This window comes from Terrapene carolina, unplaced genomic scaffold (assembly GCF_002925995.2).
Source record: "Terrapene carolina triunguis isolate 2854851 unplaced genomic scaffold, T_m_triunguis-2.0 Scaffold58, whole genome shotgun sequence".
Lineage (NCBI taxonomy): Eukaryota > Metazoa > Chordata > Testudines > Emydidae > Terrapene > Terrapene triunguis.
The window spans coordinates 65256392-65271855 of record NW_020664409.1 but is presented as its reverse complement, the minus strand read 5'-3'; the positions used below and the strand labels follow the sequence as shown (position 1 = coordinate 65271855).

The following is a 15464-nucleotide window of genomic DNA, read 5'->3' as shown; positions in this document are numbered from 1 at the left end:
TGTTATAGCCTCTGTCCTTCATTCCCTTGGAGATTTTTTTCAAATATTCCGGCATTTTGTCTTTTGGAACGGAGTTCTGATAGCACGGATTCGTCTCCCCATACAGCGATCAGATCCAGTACCTCCCGTTTGGTCCATGCCGTGGAGCTCTTTTGCGATTCTGGGACTCCATGGTCACCTGTGCTGATCAACTCTGCATGGTCACCTGTGCTGATCAGCTCGCCACGCTGGCCAAACAGGAAATGAAATTCAAAAGTTCGCGGGGTTTTTCCTGTCTACCTGGCCAGTGCATCTGAGTTGAGAGTGCTGTCCAGAGCGGTCACAATGGAGCACTCTGGGATAGCTCCCGGAGGCCAATACCGTCAAATTGCGTCCACACTACCCCAAATTAGACCCAGCAAGGTCGATTTCAACGCTAATCCCCTCGTCAGGGAGAAGTACAGAAATCGATTTTAAGAGCCCTTTAAGTCGACAAAAATGGCTTCGTTGTGTGGACGGGTGCAGGGTTAAATCAATGTAACGCTGCTAAATTGGACCTAAACTCTTAGTGTAGACGAGGGAGTTGGTAGGTAAGATCCAATGGGAAGCAAGTCTAAGGGGATAAACAGTTAAAGAGAGTTGGCAGTTTTTCAAAGAGATATTATTAAGGGCACAAGAGCAAACTATCCAACTGTGTAGGAAAGATAGGAAGTATGGCAAGAGACCACCCTGGGTTAACCAGGAAATCTTCAGTGATCTGAAACTCAGAGTCCTACAAAAAATGGAAAGTAGGTCAAATTACAAAGGATGAATATAAACAAATACTACAGGTATGTAGGGACAAAATTAGAAAGGCCAAGGCCCAGTATGAGAATAAGCTAGCTAAAGACAAAAAGTGTAACATGAAAACATTCTACAAATACATTAGAAGCAAGAGGAAGACCAAGGACAGGATAGGCCTGTTACTCAATGAGGGTGGGGGAGGGGAACAATAACAGAAAATGTGGAAATGGCAGAAGCCTAAGTCTAAACTTACTAAATTATTAATAATAATATTAATATTTAAAAAATATTGTTTCAGGGGTGGTTTTTTGTTTGTTTTCACCAAAAAGGTTAGTAGCGATTGGGCATCTAACATAGTGAATGCCAGTGAAAATGAGGTAGGATCAGAGGCTAAAATAGGGAAAGAGCAAGTTTAAAAATTACTTAGATAAGTTAGATGTCTTCAAGTCACTAGGGCCTGATGAAATACATCCTAGAATACTCAAGGAGCTGACTGAGGAGATAGCTGAGTCATTAGCAGTGATCTTCAAAAAGTCATGGAAGACAGGAGAGATTCCAGAGGACTGGAAAAGGGCAAATATAGTGCCTATCTATAAAAAGGGAAATAAGGACAACCCGGGGCATTAGACTAGTCAGCCTAACTTCAGTACCCAGTAAGATAATGGAGCAAATAATTAAGCAATCAGTTTGCAGAGACCTAGAAGATAATAAGGTGATAAGAAACAATCTGTGTGGATTTGTCAAGAACAAATAGTGGCAAACCAACCTAATGGCTTTCTTTGACATAACAAGCCTTGTGAATGGGGGGAAGCAGTAGATTTGGTATATCTTGACTTTAGTAAGGCTTTTGATACTGTCTCGCATGGCCTTCTCATAAACAAACCAAGAAAATACAACCTAAATGGAGCTACTATAAGGTGGGTGCATAACTGGTTGGAAAACCATTCCCAGACTAGTCATCAGTGGTGCACAGTCATGCTGAAAGGTGCATATTGAGTGGGGTCCCGCAGGGATCAGTTCTGGGTCTGGTTCTGTTCAACATCTTCATCAATGATTTAGATAATGTCAGAGAGCGTACACTGATAAAGTTTGTGGATGATACCAAGCTAAAAGGGGTTGCAAGTGGTTTTGAGAATAGGATTAAAATTCAAAATGATCTGAGAAAAGTGAAGAAATGGTTTGAAGTAAATAGGATGAAATTCAATAAGGACAAATGAAAAGTGTTTCTTCCTAAATGGAATAATCAGTTGCACACATACAAAATGGGAAATGACTGCCTAGGATGGAGTGCTGCGGAAAGGGATCTGGGGGTCATAGTGGGACCACAAGCTAAATATGAGTCAACAGTGTAACACTATTGCTAAAAAAGCAAACATCGTTCTGGGATGTATTAGCAGGAGTTTTATAAGCAAGACACAAGAAGTAATTCTTCCGCTCTACTCCACGCTGATTAGGCCTCAGCTGGAGTATTGTGTCCAGTTCTAGAAGCCACATTTCAGGAAAGATGTGGACAAATTGGAGAAAGTCCAGAGAAGAGCAACAAAAATTATTAAAGGTCTAGAAAACATCACCTATGAGGGAAGACTGAAAAACTGAGTTTGTTTAGTCTGGAGAAGAGAAGACTGAGAGGGGATGTAACAGTTTTCAAGTACATAAAAGGATGTTACAAGGAGGAGGGAGAAAAATTGCTTTTTGTCCTATCCTCAGAGGTTAAGGAGAACAATGGGCTTAAATTGCAGCAACTGGTTTAGGTTGGACATTAGGAAAAACTTCCTAACTGTCAGGGTGGTTAAGCACTAGAATAAATTGCCTAGGGAGGTTGTAAACTCTCCATCGTTGTCTAGCCTGCTCTTAAAAATCTCCAAACACCTGTCAGGGATGGTCTAGATCAGTGGTTCTCAAACTGTGGGTAAAGACCCAAAGTGGGTCGTAACCTCATTTTAATGGGGTTGCCAGGGCTGGCTTAGACTTGCTGGGGCCTGGGTCTGAAGCCTGAACTCCACTACTTGGGGCTGAAGCTGGAGGGCTTCAGCCCTGCGCAGAAGGGCTCAGGTTACAGGCCCCCTGTCTGGGGCTAAAGCCCTTGGGCTTTGCCCCCTCCCCCAGCCCAGGGTGGTGGGGCTCGGGCGGGCTCAGGCTTCAGTCCCCCATCCTGGGGTTGTGTAGTAATTTTTGTTATCAGAAGGGGGTTGCAGTGCAGTGGAGTTTGAGAACCCCTGGTCTAGGATAATACTTAGTCCTGCCATGAGTGCAGGGGAGTGGACTTAGATGACCTCTCACGATTCCTTCCAGTCCTATGATTCTGTGTCATAATCTGAGAGGTGAAACTCCCTTCCTCATTATGGTCTGAAAGGGTAGAGATAAAGGAAAGGGGAAGAGGCTCTCATTTCCTGCTCCTTTCTCCATAAAGTTCCTGTTTGGAGTGGGGATGGGGCAGTGAAATTAAAGTTAAACACCATAGTAATACAAATTAAAATGCATTCCCAAGGGAGTTACAGTAAATAGACATAAATTTTAATTTCTTAATTTCTGTTAATGCAAAAATGCATAATGTACATTTTTGTACTTGACTCTAATTTGCCAAAAAATTTACAGTAGAAAATCACAGGACTTCCCACAAGCTACTGTACTGACACACCAAGGAATTGATATGACCTATTGTAAATAGAAGTATTTATCTAGCAGACTGAGTACTTAGACGTAATTATTATGCTTTTTGGTTATCCTCTTTCCACACAATAAGAGCTTTACAGCATTTGTCACATTATTCTAATCCCACATTTTGTAGTGTAATAGAATTACTACCAAAATAATGTTGAAACTAGATACTTTAAAATACATTTGGATTGAACTTTGTGAAATCAAGGGTAAAGATATTAGAGGACAATGGTGAGCTGCAGTGCTTTTATGTAATAATTCTTCCGTGTTAGCCATATGCAATCTCATTAAACACAGCTCACATCTTATAAAAAGAATGGTTCAACCAGATAAAGATGGACTATAGAACCTTGTTAAAAAGAGGGTCAGCTGTTCAAACAGTCAACTAGACAAATTGACACACAGCTCTAATATGATTGTTTTTCAAGATGGCCCAACTTTCTGAGGTTGAATAACTATTTTTACATGTGAAAAGTGTTGGATTGATTTTTATTTTTTCTAGAAAATTAATAGATCACTCTGTAATCCAATCAGTCATGGCTGGAACGAATCTAAAATTAGCAGTTGGATAAGATCCAGCCACAATTGATAGGATTACATAGTGATTTCAAGTACTATATGAATATTTAAGACTCAAAATTCTTAGGAAAAACTATTTTAATTGCAGAAAAAACAGACAAATTGTTTACACTGGTCATAATTTGAGTGGGATGGAGGCTTGAAAATTAAGGCCTGTAATGGAAGTCTGGATGCAGTCTTAACTTCAGAGTCAATATTGTGTCTCTAACATGGTCTCCAACCTCCACTTAATCTAGATAACAGCCAACTGATTTCCCAGAGCGGAATTGTTTACAGTGGCATAAGGGGTACTGCTGCCTACTGTGATTTAAAAAGTGGGGCGATTGGGGTAAGTGGGAATTTAAACTACATATTGGCAAAAATAATTTCCAAAGAGGGAGAGGTCTCTTGAACAGGAAAGTGGAAGCACCATCAATTAGTCATTCAAAACTGAGTTGAAGAAAGCATTTAGGAACATACTTGACAATCCAGCAATGAAACGGAATATAGTAGTCTCTTTCCACTAGACTTGTGGACTGCAGAGTGAAAAGCTGAAAGAAGAAAAAATGGCAAAATAAATGGTTAAGCATAGGGTGGAGAGTGTATTTCTGCATTTCTTTCGGTTGCCAGTCTTAATTAAAGTTGGTTAATTAGATAAGTAGGTGAAAAAAACTTGTTCCCATTAAGTTTTATATGTGCTCTTCCACTGAACACCTGTTCCTGTGTTTCAGATTTCGGTGTGGTTGAGAGAAGTGGAAAATGGCATTCCCTGCATGCAACCTGTAGGGAGTGAAGGGGGGAATATGAAATTAGGGGCCCAGACTTGTGTTTCTACTGCACCAATTTTAGCTTTAGACACTTCAAGGGTGTAAGGAACTGCATTCTTGACATTGTTTTTAATCCAATTTAAAGATGATGATATCTGTAGCAGGGTAAACCAGAACCCCAGAAGTCAGATCTTGGCAAGTCAAGGAAGGAGAGAGATTTGAGAAAATGTTTAAAAAAAAAAAAAAAGTAAAAAAAGTATTTAACTTATTTAATATTAATTAATATTTTTTAAATTTTTCTTTTTTCAAGAAATGTACAAAAGCTATGCAGTGCAATGAGCACTCAAATTAATAATTACATACACTAAGACAAAGGAATGCAGACATTGTTATCTATTGCTGTCAACTTCTAGCTTCTGTTTTCTGACAGGAAATGCCTGGCTTCTAAAGATGAATGTGTATTAGTTACAAATGTCATCTATAAAATATAGGTTTTAGTAATGACATAACATAACCCACTTACATGCAATTCATCCACGTAACACCAAACTTGGTACCTGTAATTTTTTTTACTGTGTATTGGTTAATGGATTGGGATTTTAAACTAAGATTCTGCAAATAGATCATCTTTGTGTACCACTGTATCTGTGCAGAGCCCCATTGATGTAACTGAAGAAGAGCATCCCTAGAGGGATCCATGTGTAGGTTCTAGCCCTTACTAATTAGTACTGTAGTGATTTTAGTCCACCTTTTAATATTATATATAAATAAATAAAAAAACCAGGCGAACTTTACTGTTAAATATTTAAGGTGCCTGATAAGTAGCTTGTCAATTGTCATCAAAATGATCAATTTCTCTCAAGAAGCTCAGAAATCCTCATTTTAAACTAGAAACTCCCCTATGTATTTTTAATTCATAACTTATGCATGGATGTAAAAGCTTATGAGAAATTCATATAGTATCTAAGTACTGTTACTGGCTAAACACACAAGCATGGCTCACATAAAAAGAAGAGTATATAAACACCTACGTATATTGGCGGGAATAATATGAAAGCATTGATTTCTTTCTTTAACAAAATCATTAGTCACTTGCAGAAACCCTTCAGTTGTATTCATCTTTAGATGTTGTTGCATGTTTCTTTTACACCTCAGCTCAATATATATAATTTTTTTTGTTTTTTGGTGAAGCCTTGCAGTGAGAGAGTTTCTTTGTTTGGATGATCCACCAGGTCCATTTGATAGCCTAGAAGAGAGCAGGGTAAGTGCTATATAACATCATGTGACAAGAACAAATAGTAAATATAGAACAATAATCATGTTTGTTTTTAGAATATTGTAAAATATTGGCGGAATAGAGCAGAATGTTACAACTAAGACATTTGTTTCCCATATGGCATTTTTCCTGTTTAGCTGAGGTAGACTTTCATTCATTCATAATCAGAAAGTAGTAAATGCTTATGCTTAATTCTAAAACTGACCAACCATTTTTGAATGATCTGGGCCCGTTAATAATCTTTTGTCCTCTTCTATTGATACAATGATCTCTAAATACTTTGTCCCCAGGGGTTGCTACAGTATACTAGTTGTTGGCACACGTGAAGTGGGTAAGATAGCTAGAGTGTTAATGGCAAAGGTCTAGTTTAGAGTATGACCAACTACAGGATAAAGTTACTGAAATTGTATGTCATAGTTGTACAAGTTAGTTTTCTGGCTTCACAGTAGCATCAGCAAAGTCCCAACCAGCAGGAATATTCCAGGTGGTGAACAGATGGTTAATCCAGGCCATTTACATTTAGTAAAAGAATCTCATGTTTCTCACATTGAGTTACTTTGCAGATAAAATAACTCTGATTCAGACTGAGCTGTCTGTTGTGGCAGCAGTCTTCCCTTGCTTGAATTTCGGTTCAGTGAAAACTTCAGCAATGCTTTTTGCAGGGAGCACATTACCTTGATGCATTGTAATTTATGCTGTCAGTTTATTTCTGGATGCAGTCTGAAGTGATGGTTGAGACCTATAAAGCCATAAACAAATTGAGGCATGGCTGTCCAAAGCTAAGTCTGCATTGGGGAATTTTAAAAGAATCTCACTGGTTCAACTGAACTCGTATTAATGCTGGTGGAAGCTAGAATGTAGATGCAGCTCCTTCAGCCGGACCCATTTTTACCACTGAAGAAACTTGGATCCCAACTTCTGACCATCTCTCTCTGGGCACATTATTGTGTACATCTGCAAGGATTCAGTGTATCATTTTGTATAGTATACACTTTCATTTAGAAGATGGTGAAATCAGTTTTCGTGTTAACCATTTCATTGTAAACTCTGAGGTAAAAACAAACCATTTTTAATAATGCAAACTAATTGAATGACTAGTTCACGCTCATTAAACAAGCATTCTGTTCATAGCGATAATGATCATACACACATTTTCCTGATCGGTATCTCAAGCTTAGATTCTGTTATCGCTAATCCATCTCCCTGCCAGCCTAAGAACTTGCATAGTACACTTACTAATGTTTAGTCCCATGCAGATTTCAATAATTTCTTTGGGCAGCAGGTATGCGGTCTTTAGTGGAAATCCATATTCCAGGGTTATTTTTGTAAAAAATAAGTACCCATTTAGCACAATTAACAGCTGCTTTGTGGAATCTTAATTCAGTCTGTACATTTTTCTTTCTTTGTGGACTATTTGTGACAAACATTTAGGTGCATTAATCTAGCTGTTCATACACTTTTGTAAGGAATTTGTATAAATGTTTTACACTATTTGTACATATATAATGACCAATCTCTAAACCCTAAATACTCTGACCTTCTGCAAAATACAACAGAATCCACATAAATGGCTTCCTGAAATGGAACGCCTGATTAATTGGAGTCATTGTTAGGGGTTCACTGAAAATGTTCACTGTGAAGGTTTCATTGGGTGCTGTGTGTTTTCTGGAAGACTATTCCTGCTATGAACAAAACTCATGCTAAACTGACAATTTGTTTCTAATGGCCTAGGTAAATTAAGGTGAATTTACTATACCATAGTCAATAAGATGAATTAACTTTTAAACCATGAAGTAATATAAAATCAGATATCTTTTAATGTATAGAAATGTCTCTGAATTAGGGATACATTGTTTTGTTTCAGATCTATATAATTGTAAATATTACCACCAATTTCATTAATTGTTATTCAGCGATGGATTTGTTGAAGCAAAATACAGTATCTTTCCAAAACACATTTTTACAGGTGACTTTTAGACCTCTGAAAAACAATAAAAGTGCTGACACTATCTTAACTGTAGCATACAGGTAACTTCACTAATATGAACCATATTACTTTTGACGTTAATAGGGCATAGCTCTGTCCAAAATGTTCACATTTAATAAGTCCAGTGAATCAATGGTTAACTGCATGTAATATAAACCAAAAAGTTCACCTCTGAGTTGGATGGTTTCATTATTTAGTGAAGACACATACATTATTAAATCAGAAGTGCTCATTACTGGTGGCAGACTTACTGTTAACAGTAATAGAACAGTAGGCTAGATGCCAAGATTTATACCATATCCTGCACTAAATGGATATATAGCAGTTTACTTTAGCCTTACACATTAAAACTGGAGCGAGTTCACTGCGAAATTCAGTAGGGTATACATGCAAGGATTACCTTGCAGAATGGGGACCTACTTTGTCAATCCTGTACATTTATTTTGCAGTTGGTTAATTAAATGTCAGTGGTGTGACATAGCAAAAGTATTTCAGTTGTGGTATGGTGTAATAAATGGTTCAAAGCCAAGTTGCATCTTTTTATTAAAGACAAAAGTACAACTTTTAAAGCTCATTAGACAGCTGTTCAGGGGATCAATACAAAGAAAAGCAATTATAACCCTGTAATTATTATATATTTTTAAAAGAAAAGCCGTAAACTCAGTCCACTGTGGTGACAGGCAACTAACCTTGACATTTTCTTTTAGGCTTTTTGTGAAACTTTGGAGGAAACTAATTACCGTCTCCAAAAAGAACTTATTGAAAAACAAAGGGAAGTGGAATCATTGAAGAAATTATTAAGTGAGAAACAACTTCATATAGATACTATAGAGACAAGAATTAGGTATGTTGTGGCTTCAGTATTTTCAAAATTTCACAGACTGATATTAGTAGCTATCCAGATACATCAGTCAAGTGGCTGCGCAGAAGGCAGTGTTTTAAATAATGCTTTCTCATACATTGAGGGGCTAGCTAAGGAAATGTTCTGTGTTTGGTTTTTAAATCATTTTGCCAATCGTACTGTTCCGCCTCCTCTAAGATCAGTGAGAACAGGTAAGAATGTTAAGTACAGTCTAAACTTTGCCTCTACAGTTCTTGGTGTGTGGAATGCCTTCCTGAAGGTGAGAACAGTGGTATATTTGGCTTGCTGTAGAAGTTATAAAGTTCCCCTGTATTTGAAAGCCTTTGACATGGCAAAATGATTGCTTGATCTATTCTTGTGGTTTTCTCTCTTGTATTTCATGTGTGTTTATGGTTTTAACTTTGTTGCTCTGAGGTGCTTGGTGTGCTGCAGCAGATAGACAATTTGTGGTGCTGTTTCAGAGCTCTTTAAATCAAAGAAAAAGTGGCAGAGCTTCATAATAAAATTTTATTGTGCATATCTGCTAAAGTGTGCAGCAGACCCAGGGGAGATGATGTTGGAATATTGAGAGTTCTGCAGGACCTGCTGAATCTATCATTCTGGAATTTTTATTTGGAAAGGAATGAGTCCTCACAGCCATGTTAGAAGCTTTAAAAGCTCTAGGGATGTGTACTATGGCCTATACAAGTTCACTAAAACAATGAATATGGTGTTGGATGCATGACTTGAATTTAGTCATTAACACAATAAGAAAATAGTTTGAGGAAATGTTACTGCAGCTATTACAAAAAAGATTAAGAAAACTCACAAGCCACCAGTCACAATAAACAAAGATATAAGTATTATTCTTTTTATAGCTTAAATTTCAACCAATCTTAAAATAGACGGTATTAAGATTGTTTTCAAACAAATTTTAAATGTTTCCCATCCAACTGCGGTTTCTTCTTTTCATAACACTCTACCTTGAAAACAGCTTTACCTTTTTTTTTTTTTTTTTTTTTTTTAAAAAAAGGGTAGGGTAGGGATTGGAGGAGATGTTTGTATGGGTAGGAAAAGAATAAATTTGATTTGGAGAGAAGAGATGGAGGCAAGAATGAGAAGGAATTAATGAATAGTATGAAAAAACAAACAGCTTTGTACTTCATTCATGTTACCATTAAGTGCCAGATATATTTCCCAGATGGAATATGCTCTGGGGACAATCCATAGTCTCATGGCAAAATATCCATTTTTAGCCAGGATCTGTAGTACAGGAACTTGCCACTGACCTAGTAACTTTTGTCCCATCATGCTTCAGGACAGACCTGTTACCTTTCTATGTTTCATTGTTAATGAAACACTATCCTACTTAGGCAAACTTGTGAAAAGATCTGTGTGTTTGTTATATCAACCAATACCACTTATTTTCTATCATTGGCAATTTTCTATGACCTGTGTTGTACAGGAGGTCAGACTAGATGATCACAATGGTCCCTTCTGGCCTTGGAACCTATGAAGGAGAGCCTTAAAAAATAGTGTCTAACATTCATCTGCATTTGCTACTAATCTCTTACCTGAAGTCATAGTCCTCTGGGGCATCAGAATCATTTTGCAATTTGAAGGACGGAGGATTAGCTTCAGGTGAGGAATAAGCAGCTGGAGCAGATGAGCTGCTCCAAAACAAAGATCCTGTGTAAACTATGGAACTTTCTAATAATAAAAGAAACAAGAGGGGTAAGTAGAGGGAATGATAGTTGTTTCTAAACAAAATGTCCCATTTAAAATGAAGCATTAGTGGCTCTTCAAGTGCTGATTCACTATTGAATGTTTTGCCATAAATATATTGGTTGTATTCTACATAAATGTCTCTCTTGAATTTGCTGTAGGGATTTGTCTTTAGGAAATGGGAAAACGCGCAGAATGTCAGGAGAAGAAAGCGAGTGCAGTGGCGAGGTGGAGTCTTCTGCAATAGAAGCAGATCAGGGCGCCTTGGGAGATGACAGCTGGTAAATGCAACTTTATTTTTTAACTTAAAATACTTTAAGTACATGACTGCATAGACATACTACTCATCTTTTTGCACAAAACGGTTTACTGCACAAAATTAGCAGCTGTACACCGTGTTTGATATGGACCTTGGAGAAGAGGAGGAGGTAGACTTGCAGTGAGTAATAGTTACCTAATTTTGCAAATGTTTTGCAGATGGCATGAAATTAATACAGAGCAACAAACTGGTTTCTGTATGACATACTTATTGATCTGTTGTTGCAGCTCTGATAAAGAGAATCATGAGACGTGCTGGAGTGGCTCATTGGCTGAAAACTCTGTACCAGAAATTGAAGTTGCTGAAGTAGCATATACTGCTGATGAAGAGGAATAAATTAACAGCAGCTGTCATTACCTTCAAAAGTTTCATAATGCTTGGGACAGACTATTTGTAGGTAAAAGCATGCAGTAGCTGTAAAGAATTTACAGCAAAGAGCAAGAATGCACACAGTTATTGTTTACATAAACAAATCCTTACAAATTATTCACATAGGAAATATACTCATTGCTGCTTTGATTCAGTTTTTATCCAGCCTTTATATATTTAATATATTATACAATCTAATTGGGGCTAAATTCAGCTATGCCTAGATTCTTAAGTACTGAACACAGAAGATCATGATGATTTGCTAGGGTAGTGACTAAAGCTACGTATATGTAGTCACCAATCACATGTGACGTGTTACGTATTGCATGTTGCTACAAATGTGATATATTTAATGTGTTCATCTGTTTGATGTTTTTTTTTTCCCAAATTCTTATATAGCCATAAATTAATGCTCATTGACGTAAAGACGAACACAACTTGGGTTTAATCAGACTATAGGAGTTACCATGTTTTTAAAGTTCTAAATGAAAATCATTTCTCTGGAATTTTAATGCAATAAAATAAGACTTGCAGTGACAAAAGAAAAGGATTTATGAAATGGGATGATCATTGGACATTTTAATAAAACAAACTTGTTGTCGTTGCTGAAAGGAGTGAGCCATGGAAACCCAACACATGGTGTATGTTCATCACATTATAGCATGTTGCAATAATTGATTTAGTTCAGTAATGCATCTTTAAAATCCCACACCTTTGTGTCACACCCACTTAATGATAAAATCACTGATGTTGCCTTTTATCCAGAACACTACCTCTTACCTTCTTGCTAATGCATACATACTTTGGTTTTTTTAAAAAACCAATCTAAATTATATGTAGATGACTGAATGACTTGTGAAAATAAAAAAAAGCCATATTTTTTCTTCACATTCATAATTAGGTTGAATCTAGTTGCAATGTATTTTTGTTTCAATATATTGTACACATGGGAATATTGCTACAAAACATTCTATAGCCTATTTTTCAAAATGTATTAAGCCAAGTGATGCACTTTATAATAATTAAGACTCGTTTGTGCCAAGTTCAATTGGCTAATTTCTTTTGAGAAAGGGGAGTTGCAGGGAGGGGAGAGGATTATGTTGTGCCTTTTTGTATTTTACTTGTTCATTACTACAGAAGTTTGCTATAGTACTGTGGGTCAGCTTTATGAAATCTTTCATACAGCTTGTTTCTGTTCTGTACATATTTACTGAAAGTGCCTTGTTTTCTTCTGCTCTTCTAGTGGGAAGAATGCCCCCCTCCCCAGCCGTATCACTCACTCCTTTGTTTAATGCTGTTAATATGCAGTGTCTGTGTGCTGGAGTTTTCAAAGCTAACTTTGTATTTCAGGCTGTATATATAATCTTTATGCAGAACTGTATGAACCCTTCTGAGGAAATAAAACTACAGACATCACATCAACTTTCTTTATCTGTTGGTAGAAAGATTTTCAGTACCTTGTGAGAGAAAAGTATAAAAATATGTTTGAAAGACAAATCTGCAGTGTCTCATTTATGTCATACAGTTGTTCAACTTCTAGTCTAAACTGTCATTTTTGTACCAAAATTTAATGTCTGCATGAAAATGTAGGAATGCTGCACAACATATCAGGAAACGTACTGTACTTCTACTGAAGGTAAAATAAAAAGTGATTTAACAGTTTGAATATCCTCCTGGGATAGCCTTTAAGGCATCCAGAGAATTCAATACAATTACTGACTTCTGGTACAATTTACAGTTACATATCTTTTTTTGATAACTTGTCATCAAATCCCAGCAATCACTTACATGTTTTAAAAAACAGGTCTGAACTAAATGTACTAAAATAGTATTGGTTTTAGGTTTACAAATGTTTTAAAAAAAATCTTGAAAGAATTTCGCTGATCATTTAGACAACTCTATTTTAAAATTCTCCACCTATGTAAATTTTCTGTCTGCCTTTACTCATTTAATGAATACAAGCCTAAATACAAAAATTTTACAAAGCAGTTAAATGGGAGGGTCCAGAGTTGTGGGAGGAGATTTTGTTTTGCCCTGCCCTCTGTAAAGATTGTAGTACAGTAGAACACCAGAGTTACGAACTGACCAGTCAGCCACACACACCTCATCTGGAATCAGAAGTACTCAGCAGCAGCAGAGACCAAAAAAAAAAAGGCAATTACAGTACAGTACTGTGTTAAACTTAAACTACTAAAAAAAATTAAGGGAAAGTTTATAAAAAAAGATTTGACAAGGCAAGGAAACAGTTTGTGCTTGTTTAATTTAAATTAAGATGGTTAAAAGCGCCATTTTTCTTCTGCCTAGTAAAGTTTCAAAGCTGTATTAAGCCAATGTTCGGTTGTAACTTGAAAGAACAACCATAACGTTTTGTTCAGAGTTATGAACAACCTCCATTCCTGAGGTGTTTGTAACTCTGAGGCTCCACTATATGCCTCTGTTCTTATAAACTGGGCTTTAATTGCCATATCTTGTGTGCAGCCTCTATTTCCTTTGAGCACACTTCCTGTTGGTACCTCTCAGATACTTATGTGGATTGACACAGTGGGTTTTTAAATCAATTATTCATACAGTGCATTTGAAATGTACTGACTAAGGCTTCCCTGTAATAGACCCGGCTAAACAAAAAATGCAATTTTGTGTGGCAAATACTTAGTATCACCTCATGTAAATAGCATACATTAGGGGACTTCAATGTAGTTACACCACTGATGGAAATACAAAAGTAATTCCTTTTCGAGTTGTGCAACACAATGTCATCTTGAACATCACCATTAGCTAGTTTTTATACCCATTTGTTTCTCTAAAATTCACTTTTTTTTTTTTTGGTAAGGTTCTTTGCAAGCTCAAATACCCTTCAATACCCTTATTTCAAACACTCTGCTTCTAATACAACAAAAACCAGCTGGCAGTGGTTCCATTCATAAGGACTGAAGTGTGGATTTTTTTTGTTTGTGCTCTCAACAATGGATGCAGCACGCAAATTGAAATCAGAGCAGAGTCAACTAATTAGATGGATTACAACCCAATAATGCCCTTGTCTCTGTTCTGCCAGAGTTGATACACTGTATCATCTACTCCAACCTGCAGGTTGTTTTCTATTAACATTGCCTAGCCCATATTGCTCCCAGAGCTAATATTCTTCCTTTCTGCATTAGTGCCTGACTACTCTTTCCTACCTCAACCACCTCATGCTTATTTAGTGAGTCTTGCTTTTAGTTCAGACTATTTCTCACCTTTATCCACAACAAGTTGGATTTTTATTTCTATCCTCTAAAGTATTTGCAATCCCTCCCAGTTTTGCATCTCTCTAATTTGATTAGTGTACTCTCATTTATTTTAGAAGGCGCATTAATGAAAACACTGAACAGTACTGAACCAAGAATGGATCCCTCTGCAACTCCACTTTGTGCCTATCCCACTTTGACAATGAACCATTAATTACTATGAGCAAAAATACTCCTTTGGGGTCTGCTCAAGGGAGGGGAGCAAATGCACAGTGAAACCGGGGCTGAAATTTACAGGCGAGTGGAGTCATGCAGCATGATCCTCCTTACAAGCTCCTGCTACCTTCCCTGTGGCTCATCTGTTTGGAACTCCACACCATTTGGGTGGCAAAGTCATAGAATGGGGATGAGGGGGTAATAAGATGCAGCCACTTCAGGTGGTAGGCTCTCTCAAACGACAATTTCTGAGAATCTACATGAGTGCACTGCTTAGAGCAACAATAAATTCCATTCCCAGTTTGGCTTCTACTTTCTCTTTATTGGAGTTAGTCCATAACTTCAGCCCAGAACCCAGTAGCAGTATGGCCAGCAATCTAGGAGAACTGGTAGTAAATGAAGCTTTCAATTCAAAACTTCATAAATGTTTTCCTGGGTTTTTGCCTCCATGACCATTTTCCAAATAGCCCTAGTTACCAGTGCATGGCAAGTTCTGGAAATCCCTGCTTAAGTCCAGCACCTTGAAATCTCTGCAACTGGGACCAGAGTTTTTGTTGCTTTTAGGGATTGTCAGGCTCCATCGGGTGTGAAGGCCAGATCACCTAACCCTCCCATGTAGTCATTAATCTCCATGTGGGGTAATGTGTTTGCTTTTCCTTGGTTTTAATGCTAGTCCTGCTTTGAATTATTTCCCCTGCCCCTTCATCCTTTTTCTCTTTGTGTATCATTAGTTCACCTGCACCGTCCTGGAGCTATTTCCTT

General features: G+C 37.3%; 1 protein-coding gene across 3 annotated transcripts in view; it reads left to right on the top strand.

Moving 5' to 3' along the window:
• SNX16 (sorting nexin 16) overlaps positions 1-12119 on the top strand; it is a 37883-nt gene extending 25764 nt beyond the window's left edge. For all 3 annotated transcript variants that reach the window (XM_024203900.3, XM_024203906.3, XM_024203904.3), the window contains exons 5-8: positions 5937-6006; positions 8716-8852; positions 10736-10855; positions 11121-12119. In XM_024203900.3, coding sequence (XP_024059668.1) covers positions 5937-6006; positions 8716-8852; positions 10736-10855; positions 11121-11229 — 436 coding nt within the window. In that variant the 3' untranslated portion in view covers positions 11230-12119. The remainder of the gene's footprint in view (positions 1-5936; positions 6007-8715; positions 8853-10735; positions 10856-11120) is intronic.
• The last annotated feature ends 3345 nt before the right edge of the window (positions 12120-15464 follow it).